General features: G+C 38.6%; 1 protein-coding gene across 1 annotated transcript in view; it reads left to right on the top strand.

The window, feature by feature from the left end:
* Positions 1-22,666, top strand: part of LOC146642451 (cholecystokinin receptor-like) — a 70,032-nt gene that overhangs the window by 11,515 nt on the left and 35,851 nt on the right. Inside the window, exon 2 of the mRNA XM_085398363.1 lies at positions 14,897-15,145. Coding sequence (XP_085254489.1) covers positions 14,897-15,145 — 249 coding nt within the window. The remainder of the gene's footprint in view (positions 1-14,896; positions 15,146-22,666) is intronic.

The raw sequence follows: 22,666 nt of genomic DNA, 5'->3' as shown, positions 1-22,666 counted from the left end.
TTTTGTTGTACTTTTTCAACATGTTCAAAATAAAGATTCAATCAATCAATCAAAAGCTATTTGCAATCTTTAAATTTAAACTAAAAGTAACTTATAAGACGTATTACATATGTGGTCGGTCTCTAGCCACATACATAAAAAAAGATTATGAGAATACATTAATTTGTAGTTACACAGTAAACAATGTATATTTGAGTACAACAATTTTTTTCTATTAAATAGCCTCAAAAAATGATTTACTGTGCCTTAAAACTTATATGAGGTTTTATGCAATTAATTGACATGCATACAAGTCACTGAAGAGAATGAAACATACCATTCATTGATATATGGTTGGTAAATACATTAGACTGTTGACTAGCCAACAGGATCCTGGAATGTTGCCTAGCGACCAGCCATGTGCTAGATACAGTGATGCCTGATGAGCGGTTCTGTGGACAGGGCTTTAGATTCACCCAGAGCACAAAGAAACACGTATTCATATAGCACCACACAAATCAGTTTTTAAGAGCCTATTTACAAGAAGAGACCAAAAAAAACTAGCTTATATGGAAACACTTTTTAAACTCAAGAAATGTTAATCAATCAAAGAAAGCTATGTGAAGCAAGTAGGTCTCAAATGTAAAGTATGAGGAAATAAACTTATTCTCATTTTTTGAGCAGTTAGATGAGCAAACTAAGAAGGAGTTTAGCTGCTTTTCACTAGCCAGAACAAGCAACCCACCCAGTACCACAGTGACCTTTCTAATAAGCTAGCTAGCCACTGAACATTAGCTGAAAATGTCAAACCTCCAAAGTCTCATTTTTTAAAAAAAAAGTAATTTAATAAAGAGTTCATTCATCATTGGGTACTGTGTAGTACTCAACATTTGTCTGCCTGTTAGCGGCTTTTCTTTAAATACACACATACTGCTACTATGGATGTGCTGTTTCCATTAAGTTTTTCTCACACTTTACATATTCCGCTGTAATAAATATTTCATCTGTGGGTTGGTTTGCTTGGATGATTCTAAGCAAAAACATTCAATTAATGGCAATAAAACATGTTAGTGATGAAAAAAGGAATCAGTGGCATCAGAAGCAAATGAAAATATCAGAGACAGAGAGCATTGTGGGTAATTGAATACATGCTGAGTTTGTTCTTGCAGTACAAACAAGATCCTTCCAACTTCTGAAAAAAAATCTAAGTAATGTAGGATCAATATTCCTCTCTCATGGGGAGCCATAGTGGAAAGACTAATTCAGTTGAATTGTGCTGACAGCTACAGTAACTCACCTCATTACAGTGGTAAAATGCAACACGTCGACTGATTTCTGCACATTGAGCTAAATTACTGTGAAAGGATTCATCTGCTACCACTTTTTTTTAAAGCTAAGCATCACAGTGTGGTAATGTGTAGTGCAGAGGTTAAATATGAAATCAGTCAGGCTTGTGTAAAGCTAAAATCCATCCACCAGATAATGTGCACCAAAATGCAGGAATCCATTTTTATCATTTCAGACAAGTCGAAAAGAGAATTACATACTTGTCATTGGGTGAAATCAGTCCTGGGGATTCAGTGATTTTCTTCTGTCGGTAAAGAGAAGCGTGGAGTGTGACACCCTGCCCTGATCCCTATCTCTTTAGTGAATCTTTTTGGATACGAGACAGGCTGTCAACTCTTTGAAGCAACCTTTGCAATTTCAAGGTGGCAGATTAAAGAGACAGGAAGTCAGTGATGTAAGATGCTGACCTACTGGCTGCGTGGACACAATAAACGAGGCATTAGAAGGAAGCACTCTAAAGCTTAAACGCCAAGTGTGCTTGTAGTAGTTTATTCACAGTGTGGAGTGTTTACTAGTTAACAGCGAAATGACGCCAAAACACGGCCACTTTTGGTTATAAGGAAAAGGAAATTTATATGTGATAACCAATAGGGTCTTGTGCCTGGAAAGCCTATCAGACCAACATGGATCAATTTCAAAACAGCCTTTTCTTACATGAATTCAGTCAGTTTGTTTTTCATGCAGTCTTTAGTGTAGGAACACTATAAATGGGAAATAACAGCAAAGAATGGAGAAAGGCTCTTCATTCGAGGCTAAGGTTACATTGACTGATTTGGTTGTATCTGACTTCCTGCCAAAATGATCAAATCGGATGGGTCGAGCAGATTTTGTTTGTACTGCATGAATGTAAAGGAACTAAATGCAAAATGACAGGGCCAAGAATCCTCTTCAGTTTCTCTAATGTTACAGTGAGCACAGAGCGCACCCTTATGATTTCATAATGTTGGCTCAAAGGGAACCCAACATTTGAGACGCCACCATGCTCCTGCAGTTCAACAAACTTTGTATAATGAAAGTACAGTTACTTATAAAGAACACAGCGAAATAATGAGATGAGAGCCCTCGCTACAACAAAGAAAAGAGGAAGAAGACAATTAACAAATCACATGACAGGCCATCAGATTCTGGCTTTTCCCTGAATCAATATTAGTGAGCTAAACTAATAGAACCAAAACTGAAAACAGGACTGGCAGAGTCTCCCAACTCAACTCATAACTAGAAAAATTTGCATTTCCTGCGAAAATGCAGTGTGGATGCCTTAACGGCTGAAGATATCTGCTGAAAAAAGCTGAAAAAGTTGAAACAAAAAAAAAAAAAAAAAATGCCCTGAGCAGGATTCGAACCTGGCCCACCTGGTCAAAGGGCAGCTATTTAGCTCACTGAGCCAAACACTTTCTCACAAAGAAAAGGTGGAGAGATTGACAATTGTGCTAGCAGAATTTGGGCAAAAAAAAGGGGGTGAAAATTCTGCTGAAAAGAGTTCAATCAGCAGAATTTCTGCTGAAAAGAGGTGAATGAGCAGAATTCTGCTGAAAAGAGGTTTTTGCTGAAAAAGAGCTGAAAAAGTTTGGATTTGTGCTGAAAAGGGGTTAAAAAAACTGAAAATTTTGCTGAAAAGGGGTGAAAAAAATGAAATTTGTGTTGAAAAGAGTTTAAAAAAAGTTTAACTGTTAAGTGAAAGAAATGTTGCCATAAGCTGGATTTGAACCCAGGCCTCCCAGTCTGAGAACGGATGCTTATCTCACTGAGGTAAAACACAGCTCAGCCCATCATGCAAAATCAGTGACCACATTGATAATGTGTTCCATTCATTTCAATGGTCAAAAGTCATAACACACATCAGCAGAAATAGCAGAATTTTTTAAAGTTTAAACATAGCATTTCTGCTAAAACTTAGTATTTATACTAAATAATATTTTTTTCCTGCCAAATCATAGCATTTGTGCTGGAACACAGAAAGTTCCACCAAATCATACAATTTGTACTAAAACATTATTTATGATTTAGCAGAAACATTGGGACTTGGTAGAAATACTATGATTTACATGAAATACTTTGACTTAGCAGAAGTACTACAATCTAGGAAAAAAGTACTAAAGCATAGCAGAAATTCTATCATTGAGCAGAATTACTAGGATTTAGAATAAATACTAAGATTTGGCACAAACACTGATGTGGCTCAAGAACCTTTATTGTGCAGTTATACTATGATTTGGAAGAAATACTATACTTTGGCACAAATACTATGAGTTGGAAGAAATACTATGTTTTAGCACAAATACTATGATTTGGCTCAAATACTATAACTATCCTCAGTCAGAAGGAGAGGCTGACATCCAGGGATTAGATTACCACAGGTGGAGTTTATTGCGGTCAGATGGATGGTACAGGGAGGTATGGCATACAGTAGGAGGATGTGGAGAGGTGATATGGTGTGGTTTCTATGATTAAGAACAGGGTATGCATTACAACATGCATACAGATTAAAGATTAAGAAAACTGGTAACAAATTCCTCCACTACAAATCAGTCTGATGCCACTTTTTACAGGGTTCCCGTTTACTAAGGCACTACCCAAAAGGCGCCACAAGAGGGCACTCCAACACAAGAGATGACCTATTTACACTGATGCACTTAGTAAACAGCCCCTACTTAGCCACTACATAATACAGTGATATTACAGTATACAAATTCACACGAATACTATGATTTGGCAGAAATACTATGACTGAGTAGTAATACTATAACATAACAGATTTCCTAAAAAAAAACTATTAAATTGCAGTAATTCTATGACTTGGCAGAGATACTACGTTTTAGCACAAATACTATAACAACGCAGAAATACTATGACTTAGTAGTAATACTATAACATAACAGTTCAATGTTCTTGCACAAATACCACAATATGGCAGAAATACTATGTTTTAGCACAAATACTGTGATTTGGTATAAATACTATGATTTGGCACACATACTATATTCCGCAGATACACTATAACATAACAGATATTCTACAACTTAGTACTAATACTATAACATAACAGAATTATTATTTGGGCACAAATACCACGATTTGGCAAAAATACTATGATTGGGTACAAATACTATGATTTGGCAATAATACTGCATTTTAACACAACTACTGAGATTTAATTGAAATACTATGATTTAGAAGAAATACTATTACTCCATACAAATACGATACTTTGGGACAAATACTATGTTTTGGTTCTAATACTATGATGTGCAACAAATACTATGATTTGGCACAAGTACTATGATTTAGTACAAATACTATGATTTGGCAGAAATACTATGACTTAGTAGTAATACTATAACATAACAGATTTCCTAAAAAAAAACTATGAAATTGCATTAATTCTATGACTTGGCAGAGATACTATGTTTTAGCACAAATACTATAACAACGCAGAAATACTATGACTTAGTAGTAATACTATAACATAACAGTTCAATGTTCTTGCACAAATACCACAATATGGCAGAAATACTATGTTTTAGCAAAAATACTGTGATTTGGTGTAAATACTACTATTTGGCACACATACTATATTCCGCAGATACACTATAACATAACAGATATTCTACGACTTAGTAGTAATACTATAACATAACAGAATTATTAATTGGGCACAAATACCACAATTTGGCAAAAATACTATGATTGGGTACAAATACTATGATTTGGCAATAATACTGCATTTTAACACAACTACTGAGATTTGATTGAAATACTATGATTTAGAAGAAATACTATTACTCCATACAAATACGATGCTTTGGGACAAATACTATGTTTTGGTTCTAATACTATGATGTGCAACAAATACTATGATTGGGCACAAGTACTATGATTTAGTACAAATACTATGATTTGGCAGAAATACTATGCCTTAGTAGTAATACTATGACATAAAAGATATACTATGGTTTTGCAGACATACTATGATTTTGCACAAATACCATGATTTGGCACAAATGCTATGATTTAGCAGAAATACTATGATTGGGTACAAATACTATGATTTGGCAATAATACTGCGTTTTAACAACAACTACTGAGATTTGATTGAAATACTATGATTTAGAAGAAATACTATGACTCCATACAAATACGATGCTTTGGCACAAATACTATGATTTGGCACAAGTACTATGATTTAGTACAAATACTATGATTTGGCAGGAATACTCTGATTTGGCAGAAATACTCTGATTTAGCAGAAGTACTATCTTTTGGTAGAAATTCCTGCTAAAAGATACTATTTCTGCGTTTTAGCAGAAATAATGTAATTTGGCATAAATACTATGATTTGGCATAAATACTATGCCTTAGTAGTAATACTATAACATAACAGAATTATTAATTGGGCACAAATACCACGATTTGGCAAAAATGCCATGATTCAGCACAAATATGATGACATGGCAAAAATACTATGATTGGGTACAAATACTATGATTTGGCAATAATACTGCATTTTAACACAACTACTGAGATTTGATTGAAATACTATGATTTTGAAGAAATACTATTACTCCATACAAATACGATGCTTTGGGACAAATACTATGTTTTGGTTCCAATACTATGATGTGCAACAAATACTATGATTTGGCACAAGTACTATGATTTAGTACAAATACTATGATTTGGCAGAAATACTATGCCTTAGTAGTAATACTATAACATAAGGGATATACTATGGTTTTGCAGACATACTATGTTTTTGCACAAATACCATGATTTGGCACAAATGCTATGATTTAGCAGAAATACTATGAATGGGTACAAATACTATGATTTTGCAATAATACTGCGTTTTAACAACAACTACTGAGATTTGATTGAAATACTATGATTTAGAAGAAATACTATGACTCCATACAAATACGATGCTTTGGCACAAATACTATGATTTGGCACAAGTACTATCATTTAGTACAAATAATATGATTGGGCAGAAGTACTATGTTTCAGTACAAATACTATGATTTGGCAGGAATACTCTGATTTAGCAGAAATACTATGTTTTAACATAAATACTATCTTTTGGCAGAAATTCCTGCTAAAAAGGACTATTTCTGCTTTTTAGCAGAAATACTGTAATTTGGCATAAATACTATAATTTGGTATAAATACTGTGATTTGGCACATATAATATATTCAGCACATATACTATAACATAACAGAAATATTATGATTTGGCCCCAAAACCATGATTTTGCACAAATACCATGATTTGGCAAATATACTATGATTTTTCAAAAAATACTATGATTTAGCAGAAGTACTAAGATGTAGTAGAAGTACTTTGCTTTAGCAGAAATACTATGATTGAGGAGTAATACCTAAACATAGGAGAAATATTGATACACAGACACACATACACAGACAGTAAAGGGAACAGGAGCTGTTGAGAGTCTGGGCTTGGTATATGTAGGTCAGTTAAATTAGCTGCACCTGCTGTAGTCAGCCCTTACACACGCAGACACAGAGAGAGGTGTGAGTTTTCTTCAGTGTATTTCTGACATTCAGGATTCCCCTCGAACAAATGGCCATAATTTCCTAACCGTAGAGGCTAGAACGGTCATTCAGACATTGTTTTGTTCAGAAGAGATGGGGGAATCTTCAGGTCTTCATAATTCAGAGATAAAATATAAATTATTAAAGATATATGACTTGTAATACACTGTAACTGAGTAGAGGCGAAGCAAAAACTGCCTTGACTTGCTCTCAAACAACCTTTGGTAACTCTAAATCTATATGGAGCATCAAAATCATTCTTTCACCGTAAGAAACAGCAGGCTTTGGTGAACAGTCATGGAAATTTTCAGGGCTCTGTGGAAATCCATCGAAAAGATATGATGAGAGAAAAAAGTGCCTCATTTCCAGAGATTGAAATCTGACGAAATCTGAGCGAGGGACAAATTTCCACCCCTCAATCAAGTCTAACTCATCTCAGAACGGTAATAGGTGAGAAAATAATTCTTGAATTGTGAGCATCAGGAGTGTCTGAAGATATACAGGGACAAGCCTTATGTCTTAACTTCGCTTCGTTAAGGAGATATGACAATTTGAAAATGCCTCTCATTAGAGAAATCCAGCGGTGATTTTGAACAAACTCTCCATTGAGTTTATATGGAGAGTTTTCTGACTTTGTGTTACTCTGAGGAGATTTGCAAAATAACTATGAGTCCCACAACAATGATAGGGACATTTTCTGAAAGCCAGCAAAAATACCTACGTTTTGGTGTATAATCTGTGGGGCTTGAGTGGAAATTGAGCGAGTAGCAAGAAGTTGTTTGGACATGAAGAGAAAATTCACACAGTTTCACTGTCCCCTCTGAGTTAATTGCATAGCAACCATAGCAACGCATGTATTTTCTGAAAAATCACAATTTTGCAACTGAAGACTTAAAGAGAGATAAGATGAAAACAGTAGAAGATCTGAAAAAGCTGAATCATACAGGAATGGCCCAATCATTTGAGAACGTTTTAAAGTTTGAATGGAGTTTCTAGGTGAAAGTATGAGGCAGTAGTTAAGTTTCAAAGACAAGAAAGTTTTAGCAGAATTGTGGAAGTTTCCCATTCATTTCAATGGGACAAATTAAAGGAAAAAAGTGTAATATTTTAAAAAGTATAATAGTAATAAACACCAAAAGTCATAGCCGGCATAAGCAGAAAGAGCAGAACAGTTTAGAGTTTGAACGGTGAAAATAGCACAAAAATTGTGGAAGTAGATCCACGGCGAAAAGTGTACGGAAACACCCGGAATAATAAAGAATAAAGAGAAACAGGAACTCAATAGTGTGGATGCCTATTAAGGCATCCACACAATTAACAAACAAAACTGCAAAAGCTACAGAAAGAAAAAGTTGATGACAGTGAGGAGAGAAGAGAGAGGGACCAAGACGTCAACTGGCAACCTATGGATATATGTATGTCCTCAGTCAGATACCAGATACACTGTGATCAGATCCTTCGTAGGAATGTTAAAGAAGTATTATTGGGTTTTTATTAGTGTCTGCTCACCAAAACTAATTTTGAACCCTTGGGTTTGCTTGCTAGCTTTTATTTTTCCCTACAACCTAATGACACATTACTTAATGACTTAATTAATTAGTGCAGTCAGTGACTGTTCCCATGGAATATGCACTGGAGTTCAATAAGGTAGTTCTTCCACAAAATGCACTGAAATGCTCTGTGAAAATTTGAGAAAACTGGTAGAAACACGTTCTGTCCGTCATTCTGTTGTTCTAGCTATGATAGGTATTGAAGGTAACTGTGATGTTACATGTTTATAACACAGAAATTAAACCAAAATATAAAAACTAATTGTGTAATTGTGTAATTCTACAGGTGTGGTCATAGAGTCTCTTTTGCATTTTGTGGGTATTTGTCAGAAAACAGGACACGAGATGAATGTTACTGGAGGTAAACTTACTTTTTTTTCAGTTGCTATAGATATTCTATATTATGTGTAGCTGTGCGCTCAATATTGATTTATTTATAGTGCATCAAAACGGATGTTGTTGGTGTGCTTCCCATGATGCCTTCAGGTTTTCAGAGCATTGCAATCACAAGCAGAGATGGAGTGTTGTTTGCATGCAGTGCGAGCACTCCTCAATAAAGCTACGTGAACATGGCAGGATGTGAATTGTGCTATTTTAGTGAATGATACAAACATAACAGAGACCCACTTATTGAAGACCTTTACATGAGGGCTGCTGGTTTTTCATATATGTGGCTAAACAGAAAAATGGGAATGGGAAAAGTAGAGGAGCTTATGTTAGTGCAGGAAAGATTAGTCCAATAATTGATGAGCAGTAGACGTTAATTAACGAATTTAATGCTCAGTGAATGCTCAAGTAATCAACTGAAATAACAAAATCTGTTGCTTTTTTTTGAGTGTTGCAAATTGTTGCAAATCCTGTTGTTGCTGATTGCCGCAAGTTCCTTATTCATGTCTGTGGTTCTCAGGTTCACTTCCAAAGGGTTTTCTACCCCTTTGTAATTAGGAGAAACATCATATTTCGATAGAGATGACAGCAATTTCTAACAATTTGGACTATTTCATCATCTCACTGGGACTTTCTACATGAATTGCAGCCTTACGGTAAGGTTGTGATTAAAAGGATAGTTCAAAACCGCAGACCTGCAGATTATTAGCATCCATTATTCATGAACTTTGTGGCGATTTATTCATGTATCGTGATGAGAACCAGCCCCATCACTCAAGTGAAAGGAGAAAAAAAAATACTCCTCTCACTGCACAATCCACAGCCAAAAAATGACAACACTTTTAAATGGCTTGCTGTGCCTATGAAGTTGTGCTAATCCTCTCGTAAAGATAAGACAACGTGAAGTGATGTGATGAAACTTAAATGAACCTTGTGGGAAAACATAATTACAGTTTGCATTGCAGCAGCCAATAGGATGCAAATAGAGCAATGTAAAGGTTAAAGAAACAGACCCAGCCCTGGGTCAAGGCTTGAACATTTGAGAGGTGAACCCTGTCCTTTCATTCACATGTTTTTAGATGCCTTTTGATTTGTGCACAGCTGTCACGCTTGAGGGAGTCAAAGGAAGCAAAGTGAATTGTCCTGCAGATATAAGGCTCAAGGGAGCCAGTATACCGCTGGTGCTCAATGAAGACATAATTCCATTTTCATTTGGCTGGATCACGTAAAATCTAACACGATAGAGGCTGCTGAGCCAGTGACAGCTTACTGCTTGGAATTAATGATGAAAGCCTCACAATGTAGTGCTGATTCTGAATGTGAAAATGAAACGCATGTTCCAGTTACATCTTATTAGTTACTGAAAGTGGATGTCTTTAGCCCCCCGCCAGATTTATTTTAAACCCTGCTGATTTGTTAAGTCTGCCCTAACTAACAACAAAATGATCAGTCTATAATTTCAATGGTAGGTTTATCTGAACAGTGAGACACAGAACAAAGACAAAAAATCCAGAAAAATGCATTTCAAAAAAGTTACAAACTTCTTCGCATTTTCATGAAGGAAATAGGTAGTTGATCCTCAATATCAATCAGCAAGATTTCTGGCTCACAGGTTTATTTTACGCAGGTATCTATTCAGATTCTAAACTCTGCACCATGTCCAAGCCCAAAGCACTTTCCAAAGATGTCAGTGACAAGAATGTGGACCTACACAAGGCTGGAATGGGCTACAAGACCATCGCCAAGCTGCTGGGTGAGAAGGTGACAACAGTTGGTGCCATTATTCGCCAGTGGAAGAACCATAAAATAACTGTTAATCTCCATCGGTCTTGAGCTCCATGTAAGATCTCATGATAATGAGATAATAAGAGCAGTGTGGAACCAGCCCAGAACTATTCAGGAAGAACTTGTCAATGATCTCAAGGCAGCTGGTACCATATTCACCAAGAAAACATTTGGTAACACACTACCCCGTGAAGGACTGAAATCCTGCAGTGCCTGCAAGGTTCCCCTGGTCAAGAAAGCACAGGCCTGTTTGGAGTTTGCCACTGAACATCTCAATGATTCAGAGGGGGACTGAGTGAAAGTGTTGTGATCAAGTGAGACCAACATTGAGCTATTTGGCATCAACTCAACTTTGGAGGAGGAAGAATGCTGCCTATGACTCCAAGAACCCTGTCCCCACCGTCAAACATGGAGTTGGAAACAGTATGCTTTGGGGTGTTTTTCTGCTAAGGGGACAGGACTACACTGCATCAAATGGAGGATGGATGGGTCCATGTACCATCAAATCTTGGGTGAGAACCTCCTTCCCTCAGCCAGGGCATTGAAAATGCATTGTGGGTGGGTATTCCAGCGTGACATGACACGGCCAAGGCTGAAGAAGAAGCTCAAGAAGAAGCATAATAAGATTTCGGAGTGGCCTCCAGACCTTAATCCCATAGAAAATCTGTGGAGGAAGCTGAAGGTTACAGTTGCCAAACATCAGCCATGAAACATTAATGACTTGGAGAGGATCTCCAAAGAGGAGTGGGACAAAATCTCCCCTGAGATGTGTGCAAAACTTGTGGCCAACTATAAGACACATCTGACCTCTGTGATTTGTCACCAAGTGCTGAAGCACGTTTTGCAAAGGGGTCAAATACTTATTTCCTTCATGAAAATGCAAATTAATTTCTAAGTTTTTTGAAATGCATTTTTTTGTTGGCTATTGTTTTGTCTCTTACTGTTCAAATAAACCTACCACTGAAATTATAGACTGATCATTTCTTTGTTAGCAGGTAAACGTACCAAATCAGCAGGGGTTCAAATAATTTTTTTCCCTGAGTATATGTTCCCCTGATGTGATGGGATCTGAATGCGTTAGCTTTGTGTCTGACTGAACACTTTAAAGCAGGGGTGTCCAACTCCAGGCTTTGAGGGCCGCTGTCCTGCAGGTTTTAGAGATCACCGTGGGTCAACACACCTGAATCAAACGACTAGTTCATTACCAGGCCTCTGGAGAACTTCAAGACATGTTGAGGAGGTAATTTAGCCATTTAAATCAGCTGTGTTGGATCAAGGACACATCTAAAACCTGCAGGACACCGGCCCTTGAGGCATGGAGTTGGACACCCCTGCTTTAAAGGTCATGACAGCAATCACAACTATCCATGCCTCACCTGTCAAATCAAGTAAAAAAAATGCAATAAGATTAAAACAATCCTCTGTGATCCAGAAGAAGGCTTTTTCCCTTTGACCCTGTGTGAGAGGGGCATAGCAACATCTGCAGCATCCGACATCCACACATTGCTCAAATGATGAAAAGAATGGAATTTAACTCAACTCAACTCTAATCAATTTTATTTATATAGCAGCAAATCACTACAACAGTTACCCCAAGGTGCTTTATATTGTAAGGCAAAAACCCTAAAATATTAGAGACAAACCTTAACAATCGGATGAGACCTATGAGGAAGGACTTGTTGGAAGGAGGAAAAAAGTCCCTTTTGAACTGGAAGAAAACTCTGGGCGAACCAGGTTTGGACGGAATAGAATGTTTAAAGGTATGCTCACCCTCCTGTAGTTAAAAAGTTGTTATTATGAGGAACATTAACGTAAAAGTAGCCCATGGCAGAGCATGGCAGAATGCTGTCACATCTCTGAAATGGGGCAATCTTTGGCTAATGAAACAGCTTCAAAAAGCAGAGGACTCTTCTCCATCAAAGGAATAATTCATACTTGCAGTTAAGGGGGACAGAATCTCTCACGTGGCAGAGGTGATCAGCATTAACCTGCAATGTCTTCGGTTCAAAACCGGACCGTCTAATCACTCTGTACTTGTTACTGCAGACAAACTTTTTTCATAGTTTGCTTTAAAAATGTTATTTAATTTGTCTATTTATAGGGAGGACATTACTATGAATATGCCAGTTTGAATCAACTTTCATCTTCACTCCTTTGGCAAGATGCTCTCCAGCCAATTAAGCTTAGAGTTAAGTCACAGAAGCAGGATAAAAGCAACGATACAAAGAGCTTTTTTTTCTCACACTAAAACGTAATGTCATGCTGCACACACTCATAAGGCACAATTTATCCCACAGTGTTTCATAAAATACTTGTAAATACACCCACACAGAGACAAGCACAGCTATTAGGCAAACAGCAGAGGACATGGGGCAAGTTGGTAATAAGATACCAAAACAATAATGACAAAAGATCAAAAATACATCATTTTAATGTGCACACTGAAGTCACATAACCGTAGCAGCTGCGGCTCAACAGCTCTGGCAATAGGCTTTCAAGTGTGTAGTTAAATTAAATGCTATCAAACATACCTTATTATTAAAAGCACTGAGTCAAATTCTAAAAACTGGGTCATTTATGTGGGTCTTTAAGTTTTGCAAACATTGAAATTCAAAATATGCATCTGTGTGGGAGGACAACAACAGTCACTTCAAAGTGTTTTAAATTGCAAGATAAAGACCCTAAAATATTAGAAAGAAACCCCCACAATCAGATGGCGACAGTGGGAAGGAAAACCTCTCTTTTTAACAGGATTCAGTAAGGGCTGTCTCAGTGTTCACTGTGGCACAAAGATGCGTTTTAAGCCCCACAAACACGCACTGTTTGAGTCCTGCTTCTACTCCTGATGAGCAATGCTTGCCTTAAAGGTGATGTGCTACATTCTGTGCGCAGGCTCTGCTGTAAACCTCCGGACTTCTCGCATGTCTCTGTGTTTAATCAGAGGACTCAGTCAGCACATGGCCAGCCCCGGCCTTGTCCTGTCAGATACTCTCATTCTCAAACAGACTCGCTGTGGCAGGCCGGTGTTAGTGAAGGGAGCATCCCAAAAACCCTCTGGCTGGGCCATCCAGCACCCACTGATGCTTAGCTGTATGGCAGCGCTGAAAGAAGGAAATCTTATGAAACACACTGTAGATGACTGTTTCATTATATTCTTTTTTTAAGATCTCAGTGCATGCCACCACATGTCTGTATGATCAATTTGTATAATTAAACCAGTCTATGTTTTTGCTTAACCCTGTATCTGTATCGGAGCCTTTGTAGTCACTATGCATTTTGGGTCTTTGTGTCATTATTTTCATAAGCATGTAGTCATTATCTTTGATTTGTAGTTCTCAACTGTTTTTTTTTGTAACTTTGTTAGTGTTGTTCAGTTGTCATTTACCTTCTAATCAGTGACTTTGTGTCTATTTTCAGTCATTATGCATCAATTTGTAGTCATTTATGTCTCTTTATGATTTTTTTGTCAGTTGTATCTCTTCTTAGTCGCTTTTGCGTCTCACTGTAATCGTTTTGATGACTGTGGCCTGGAATTACATCTGGCTGTTGCTCAAATCTTGCTCCTCCTCCTGCCCCTACAAACTGAAAGGATATTATTGTTGATGAAAAGAGAACTGTTTAATTTTGATCTTGTTTTTCCAGTTTGGGTTGTATTCCCAAGTGAGCCACCTGACACGGTCGGCTCTGTGCTTGTGATATTGTCTTCATCTTTTTCTTGAAGATTACTACTAATGCTTCCATTCACAGGGTGAGGAGAGGAATATTGACATTAGCACGATTTAAGATGTTGATTAAGCCAAGTTATTCTGCCTTGTAATAGAGTTTGGTGTTGTTTATGTGCTCAGAGTCTTATTTCCCAGGGGAACAACCTGATCCAGGCTGTTGTCTTCATGTATTGATGCAACTATCTCCTTTTAAATTTTCTTATCTTGATGTTTTCTTTTTATTAATTCATATCTAATTTAATACAAGGGTTGCATGAATAATTAAAGTGTTACTTGCATTTGCATGCAAATGAATAAAACTGCTTTTGGATTAATTTGGGTGTATAGATCCTGGTGAAAGACGTTTGTCAGCCAGCCAGTTCAATTAATGCACCCGTGTTCATCTTATGCTGCTTTTATTTGCTTTTCCACTTCTTATTCTTTGTTTATTACTGTTACAAGTACAATTTCTTCTCTCCCAGGACTACAGTAGCACAAAATACTTCCTCCTGGAAACTGAGGTTTTTGTTAAGAGAAGCTTACAATATTCCTCCCTATAACTGAAAATGCCCTGTGTCTCTTTGTGTCTATCAGAGATGGACTCCTTGCGTATTTTGCTCTACTCGCTCATCTTCCTGCTCAGCGTCTTCGGCAACCTCCTGATCATCGTGGTCCTGATGCTGAACAAGCGCATGCGGACGGTCACCAACTCCTTCCTGCTGTCGCTGGCGGTCAGCGACCTGATGATGGCCATTTTCTGTATGCCCTTTACACTTATCCCCAACATGCTAGAGGACTTCATCTTTGGAGCCACCATGTGCAAGATTGTCACCTACTTAATGGGTGAGCATGAGACTTTTGATACCAAACCTGAGCTGAACTGTACACTCTTAGTATATGAGGCATTTAAAGAGATCCACTTCCTGTGCTGTTTTTCAAAGAAGGGATCATCTGACCTGTGTGTTTGTAGGGACTATTTTAGGGTCTTTATCTTACAGTATAACATGCTCTGAGCAACTGTTTTTATAAACTGGTGCTACATAACTGAACTGCAAAGCTGGCTCATTATAAGAGCACAACACATCAAAAGCCATGATTGACAGTGAGGCGGATTGCTGTAGGAAGGGAAAATGGATCACTGTCTTGTGTGCAGCAAACAACAGCAGCTAAACACCAGTGCAGAAGTCTCACACTCTAAAGAAATTAGTAAAAACAAAACCCACTGTGGTCACTACAATAAATGCTACCTGTTTAATGGATTTAGCTGAATGGGAGATGTGACATTTATTTGCCTGTGATGATCATCTATCGGCAGAGTGGAGCTTGGAAACCAAACAAACCCTCTGAGAGTAACTTGAAAAAGGGGTTTACAAGATGGAAGCAAGCCATATGCTAGCAGAGTGTAATCAAAAGCAGAGGAAAAGAACCAAAGAAGTTGTTTTATGTAAATATGAATACAGGTGGGCCTTGGCTCTATACTCATTGCTCATGCTCCAGAGTTGCTGCCAATTTTTTTGGATGCGTCAGCCATTGTGTGCTACTTGGAAGGTCAGTGGTTTATTCCCCAGCTCCTCCAGGCTACATGTTGAAGTGTACTTCCGCAAAATAATAAACCCCAGACTTTATGAATGGGTGAATGTGGTTTGTAGTCTAAAAAGTGTTTGAGTGCTCAGTTAGAGTTGAAAGGCACTATATATATATATATATATATATATATATATATATATATATATATATATATATATATATATATATATATATATATATCCATCCATCCATTCGCTTCCGCTTCTCCTTTTCAGGGTTGCGGGGGGCGCTGGAGCCTATCCCAGCTGTCATATATATATATATATATATATATATATATATATATATATATATATATATATATATATATATATATATATATATATATATATATATATATATATATATATATATATATATATATATGTATATATGTATATATATATATATATATATATATATATATATATATATATATGCATGGAATAAGAAAAGTAAAAAGGCCACTTTTGTACGTGTAACTGTTGTGTTCCTGCTCTGTGTCTGACAATGAATGGTAAAAGAAACACAGACCTCCAAGTCATTAACTTGCCCGCTCCAGCTCCTACAACAAAATACAAACAGTATGGAAGAGGGTTAGCTTAACCCACCACAACTTCCAAGCCAGCAAGAAGGATCTATTCATGCTAGCATAGACTGTGCCTATAACACGTATGTGGCAGACATGTACTACACATTTACAGCATCTAGCAAAGACAGGCACAGTGATGACAATAATTGAACTAAAAACACAATCGGAAACATCAGGGTGGCTAAATATAAATTATATGTGTGTTTTACAGTGCTGGTAAAGAAATGACACCAACCTCTCCCACAGGGGAATTGTAGAAAAGGGGAGAGGCCAAAGGGTTACCCTGTATTTATAGGGTTGCACCGAAGAAGAAGAATGAGGAGGGGCTCTAACTGATAATGAACCACAGGCTTGGAGGTCCTAAAAATCAGGTATAAAAGGAACGGTTTGTCTAGAACACATTTTGTGTAAATATAACAATATGTAATTTATGACCTGGTTACATACGGATTGGGCTCATTATTTCAGAAATCTTACACAACTAGCACAACCAGAATAAGGGAGAGTTTACATTAATGTGATTATTATCATGTTCTTTTTTTTAAATTAAATATATGAGATCCATTTGGTCATTGGGCTTTATGTGTTTTATTCTTCTAAAAGAGAAATCTGGCCTTCTTTTGTGACTCACAGCTGATCAGACCCTGTGATCCCCCTGCCGAAAATTGCTTGATATTTAACAAGGGTCTGTCTCGCAAAGAGGCTTTTCTCTTGGCTTCTTTTAACCATCACTCTGAAAGTGCTCGAACAGTCACACATCTTCAGGAGTGTGACTTAGCGATGAGCTGGCTCTCATCAGGCCAGAGTTGAGGTGCCACGTGAGGCCTGAGTCAGACTGAAAGCAAAAGAGAGTGCCACGAAACTGAGATAGACTGCAGTACTTTGTCTCTTTGCTCCACTTTGAGCTTTTGAATGGTCGAGAAACGATATCGAGCGGTCAGGATCGCAATCCTATTATTGTTTCAGAAATGCAACGTACCATCTGTGAGGACAGGCTTGCCGAATCTCCTTTTCAATTACTGGGCTCTCTCAGCTGTGATAAGGAGGAAGAGAGCAGGAGGGGCAGCTGCTTTGGACTTAAAATACAAACTTTTTGGTTTTTTGATCACTTTTCTTTAATTTTATGCTTGTTTTAGTTAAGCTACAAAGTAGTCTCATAATGAATGAGTGAAATGATGAAGCACTGAACCACAGGAATTAGCATGGTGTCTTCTTCTGCAGATGTTGATCATTCTTTGCTGCATCTATGCAAAAAAACTGTCAAAGCATTTCATTTTCTCCCTATGAAATGATTAAGATGTCTTAAAAGATGATGAGGGAACTCTTCTAGCAGGGTAATGCATTTGAAGGAGTCACTCTTGGTGAGATAACCTCAAATGATCTACAGAGTTACCACTAGTCTTTCTATTCTCTGGATTGGACATGGTTGCTAACATGTCACTATACCTAGTCAAAAAATATGTATTGTGTACACGTTTGTACACCCATCCTTCAGAATACTGCTCATTATAATGCACCGATCAGACACAACATTAGAACCAGGTGAACTGAAATACAGTGATCATCCTGATACATATTCAGTTTTCTGCTGCTGATCAGTACAGCACAAGCTTTTTTTATTGAAAGGTGAAGACCATAAAATATAAGAGCATAACTGTAACAATCCAAAACTAGAGACAGTGGGGAAAAACAAACTCCCTTTTAAGAGGAAGAGACCTCCAACAGTAAAGTAACTGCTGGCACACCAAGAGGCCATCTCTTATTAATACACTTTATCGCCAAAAGTATTTTCTGCCTTCAAACTCACGTGAAATCGAGTTAAATCCCATTCTTAATCCATTGAGTTTAACATGATGCCACATCACCCTTTGCAGCTATAACAGCTTCAGCTCTTCTGGGAACGCTTTCCACAAGGTTTGGGAGTATGTTTATGAGAATTTCTGGCCATTCTTATAGAAGCAAATTTATGAGGTCAGACACTGATGTTGGACAAGAGTCTAGAGTCCAGTGGCAGCATGGTTTGTACCAGTTGGTCAGCCATGGAAACTCGTTCCATGAAGCACTCTACCTGCTGTTCTTGAGCTAATCTGAACTCTACGTGAAGTTTGAAGGTCTGTAGTGATTGCCTCTGTAGAAAGTTGGTGACCTCTGCTGAGCCCGCTCTGTGAATTTACATGGCCTAGCACTTTGTGGCTGAGTTGCAGTCTTTCCCAGTTTCTTCCAGTTTGTTATAATTCCACTAACAGTGGATTGTGAAATAGTTAACGGCAAGGAAATTTTATGACTCATGACAGTTTCATGACAGTATTCACTGAGCTCCTGAGAGCAATCCAATCTTTCACAAATGTTTGTAGGAGCAGCTTGCATTCCTAGATACTTTATTTTATACACCTGTGGCCATGGAAGTGATGGGAACACCCATCACCATGGATAGGTGATTTAATATTCATAATGTAGCAGCATAACTGCAGAGTAGTTTAAGGCCACCGGCTTCAAGCCCAACTATCTAAACTAATTAATCTTTATCAAAAGACTGATTTTAAAATTAGAACTGAGAGCTGGTTCCACAGGAGAAGAGTGTGATAGCTGAAAGCTCTGCCTCTCATTTTGTGTTTGGAAACTCAAGGAAGTATTTTATTGGATAATATGAATTTAATAAAAGACAACAATAATTCATCAGAACATTGTATTTGAAGGGATGATTTTTCATTTTTCAACGAACCCGACACCCCAACTCAGCACCTAATCTCTCCATTTAAATTGTGGTCTGATTGGATTATTGCCACTAGGGATGGGTACCGGTGTCCGGTGCCATGATGGCACCGGTTCTGACATAAACGGTAGTAACCAGACCGAAAAGCAGCGCACATTTCGGTGCTTTATTTCGGTGCTTTTTTTTCCTGAGCTGTGATACACTTCTAGCCAATAATTTTACGTTTCCGAGGATAGTAGGCGGGGCCAGGTACGTACGTTCTGTTAGAGCAGAGCTACAGATTAAAATGCTCAAGGCGAAGCGGTCAAAAGTCTGGCTGTACTTCACAGCAAAAGATGCAAACTCAGCAGCCTGCAACAAGTGCTTTAAGCTGCTACTGTGATACTGTCAAAGGAGGTAACACCAAGAATCCGATGAAACAGCTGGCGACGCATAGCGTTTTTTTTAAAAGCCCAGAAATGCGCCGTATTTGATAGCTTGCTGCGAGACCTCACACCGTGCACGTCGGGTGGGTTGCCAGTTATCGGACCCGGAGCAACATCCCCCAAAAACCCGAAGAATAGAGTCCTGGCCCCTAGCCCTGCCAGTGTAGCAGAAATGATGAGGATGATGATGCAGCAGCAGCCGTTCTTCTCTGCGTGAGTAGCTTCATGTTGTTCGTGTGTAATTTACGTTGAGTAGGCTAACCACGTTATTACATTAATGCATGTAAGGTGAACTAGCAAACATAGCTACATGCGGCTGTCTTCTTGTTTGATGGCAGATACTCCCTTCACCCTGGCCAAAAAGGCTAAAATGACCAAAGAAAAAGTGGGAAACAGTTAAACATGAGAGGTTTTTGGATAAAGTTTGTGTTTTTTCCATTGTTTAAGCACTGCTTCCAGCCAAGAGTGATGCCATATATGCCCCATAGCTGCAGAAAAGGCTAACATTGTTATCTTTTTACAAAAAATCAGGTAAACATGAGAGGTTTTTGGACAAAGTTTGTGTTTTTTCCATTGTTTAAGCACTGCTTCCAGCCAAGAGTGATGCCTTATATGCCACATAGCTGCAGAAAAGGCACACATTGTTATCTTTTTACAAAAAAAACCAGCTGAACATGATAGGTTTTTGGACAAAGTTTGTGTTCTCCATTCTTTAAGCACCGGTTCGAGCACCGTTTAAGCACCGGCACCATTTCAAAAGTACAGATTTGGCACCGGTATCGGATAAAACCTAAACGATACCCATCCCTAATTGCCACAGACACATGACTGGACTGACAAGAAACCAAACTTCTGTCAGGCCAGTTCATATTTCATGCAGTACAATTGAAATCCCAGCAGTCATAGCCCTGGTCTCATCAGGCAGTGAGATCAGAAACTAGTGAAAGTTAGAAAATGGGAACAGATATTGAGAGAAAAGGAGAGGAAGGACCTGAGCTCAGTCTTGAAAAACAAAGTGTTATTCATAATTTCCTGTCTTAAAGAGTCCTATTAACAGTCAACTTTCTTTTTGGCATTTCCTCTATCCCCCTATTATAGTTGCTTGTCATATTGAGAGCTGTAGGTTTTTTTTGTTTGTTTGTTTTAAACCTTTGATTTTTCTGCCATTTTTGGGTCATGTGTTTGACCTATGGTTGTATTGAATAATTTCTTAAACCAAGATTCTGAACCCTGCAATGTCTAAGAAGATGGCAAGTGCTCTGACCCTGTCCCTGTATTTAGGCAAGAATGGTTTTCAATTTACTGAGGGTTAGAATCCATTCATTTTCTATTCATCTCTGAGGCCCAGTGGCAGCAATCTAAGCAGAGCTGCCCATGCCTCCTTCTCCTCAATCACCCATCATTTAGGATAAACAAGCTGTTTTCAGGGCAATCGAGAGATGTATCTCCAGAATGTCCTGCGTGCACCCTGGGGTCTCCTCCCTGCTGGACATTCTTGAAAAACCTCACCTAGGTGGTCTCCAGGAGGCATCCTAGTCAGCCGCCTCAGCTGGCTCCTTTCCCATGTGGAAGATTAGCAGCTCTACCCTGAGCTTCTCCCAAACAATCTCACGTCCTCCTCACAATGTTCATATACAAACATTAACATCTCCTGTCAAACTCCCCACGAGCATCTGATCCATTACTTCCAAGAGCAACATCTTCTATCTAGCCCAGGGGTCAGCAACCCTGGGCACGCGTGCCACAGCTCCGGGCCGGTGGTGATTTTTCTTTTTATGAGCCGATGTTTTGGTTTTTCTGTAATTGTATAAACAATGAAAGGTGGTGTATTGGCAAGATGCTGGCCGATGTGTAAAAATAACTCAGTTGTTTGGTGGTAACCATGGTAGAGCTTCCACAGAGGCCAGCATGTGGATGAGGGAAAGGGGAGGCAGGAGGAGGAGAGGCTCAAGGCGGCCACCGGTGCAAGTGTCAGGTGAACTGAACTCCAGGTAAGAAGTTATGACCTGCAGTCTATCTGGGTCAGATATAAACCAAGTTTAGGTGTAGTTTATTTTCATATTTCATATATTGCTGACTTTTTATAGTCAGTTACAATAACTCGTACTGCGTGCTAGCTTGCATGACGGAGTTTATATACAGCTGGGTGACAGGTGACAGTGTCAGGTGTATACACTGCTACACAACAGCACAAGAGAAGGAGGATTTAGTGTTTGTGTTATTACGAGTGCTAAACAAGAAGAGTTCCCAGATGGTACAGTGGACACATGTGTGACTCCTGTGATTAAAGCATCTTACTTTCAGCTTAACGAGTGAACCGTCAGCTCGTTCAAACACACGTTAAAGTCCGTTTGGCTCGACACCACCGAACAGAGGCAGCAATATAACATGGCTAACATTAACAGTGCAGTGAATCCTGCTTGTGCTGTGATATTCAGGACTGCAAACTGAGCAGCATCACTGACTTTCAGCTTGTTGTGTTTTAATTATCCATAAAATCATCACATTCTCTGTAAGATTAAGGTCAACTATATATATATATATATATATATATATATATGTACAGCAGCTGGATAGCGTAGTGGTTAAACTACACGCCTTTGGAACAGAGGATCGCAAGTTCGATTCCTGCCTGGGGCGTCTGTATCCAGTAAGGGTCCTAAGGCTAGACCCCCTATGCTAAGCAAGCCTACCGCAGACATGAGCGAGACAGATAAATATGAAGGCATGCCGGCTCGGACGTCGCCCGGATCAACAAGGTCCGCGTCAGGTGTTGAGGAACCAGGGCACCCTGACGAAAAGTGGGCTACTGGAACAAGAAGGCATCGGTGGGCAAGGGACGAAAACAGGGCGTTGTTGGAATGCTACTACGCAAGTAACCCCGGCGGAAGGGGCTACATGAATAGGATGAGGGACCTATGGATTCTTCGATACCCAACATCCACAATGACGGCGAAACAACTAGTAGCTCAGTGTTCCAACATTCGAAAGAAGGGACTGCTCTCACAGCTAGAGATTGACGAGGTACAACACAAATGCTACGGCAAGGAGGAGTCAGGACGCCAGGT

The sequence above is a fragment of the Rhamphochromis longiceps genome, linkage group LG23 (assembly GCF_057381845.1).
Source record: "Rhamphochromis longiceps isolate RC_006_pf linkage group LG23, R_longiceps_female_GT1.1, whole genome shotgun sequence".
NCBI lineage: Eukaryota > Metazoa > Chordata > Actinopteri > Cichliformes > Cichlidae > Rhamphochromis > Rhamphochromis longiceps.
The sequence above is the reverse complement of the archived record's forward strand: the minus strand, read 5'-3'. Positions and strand labels throughout refer to the sequence as shown.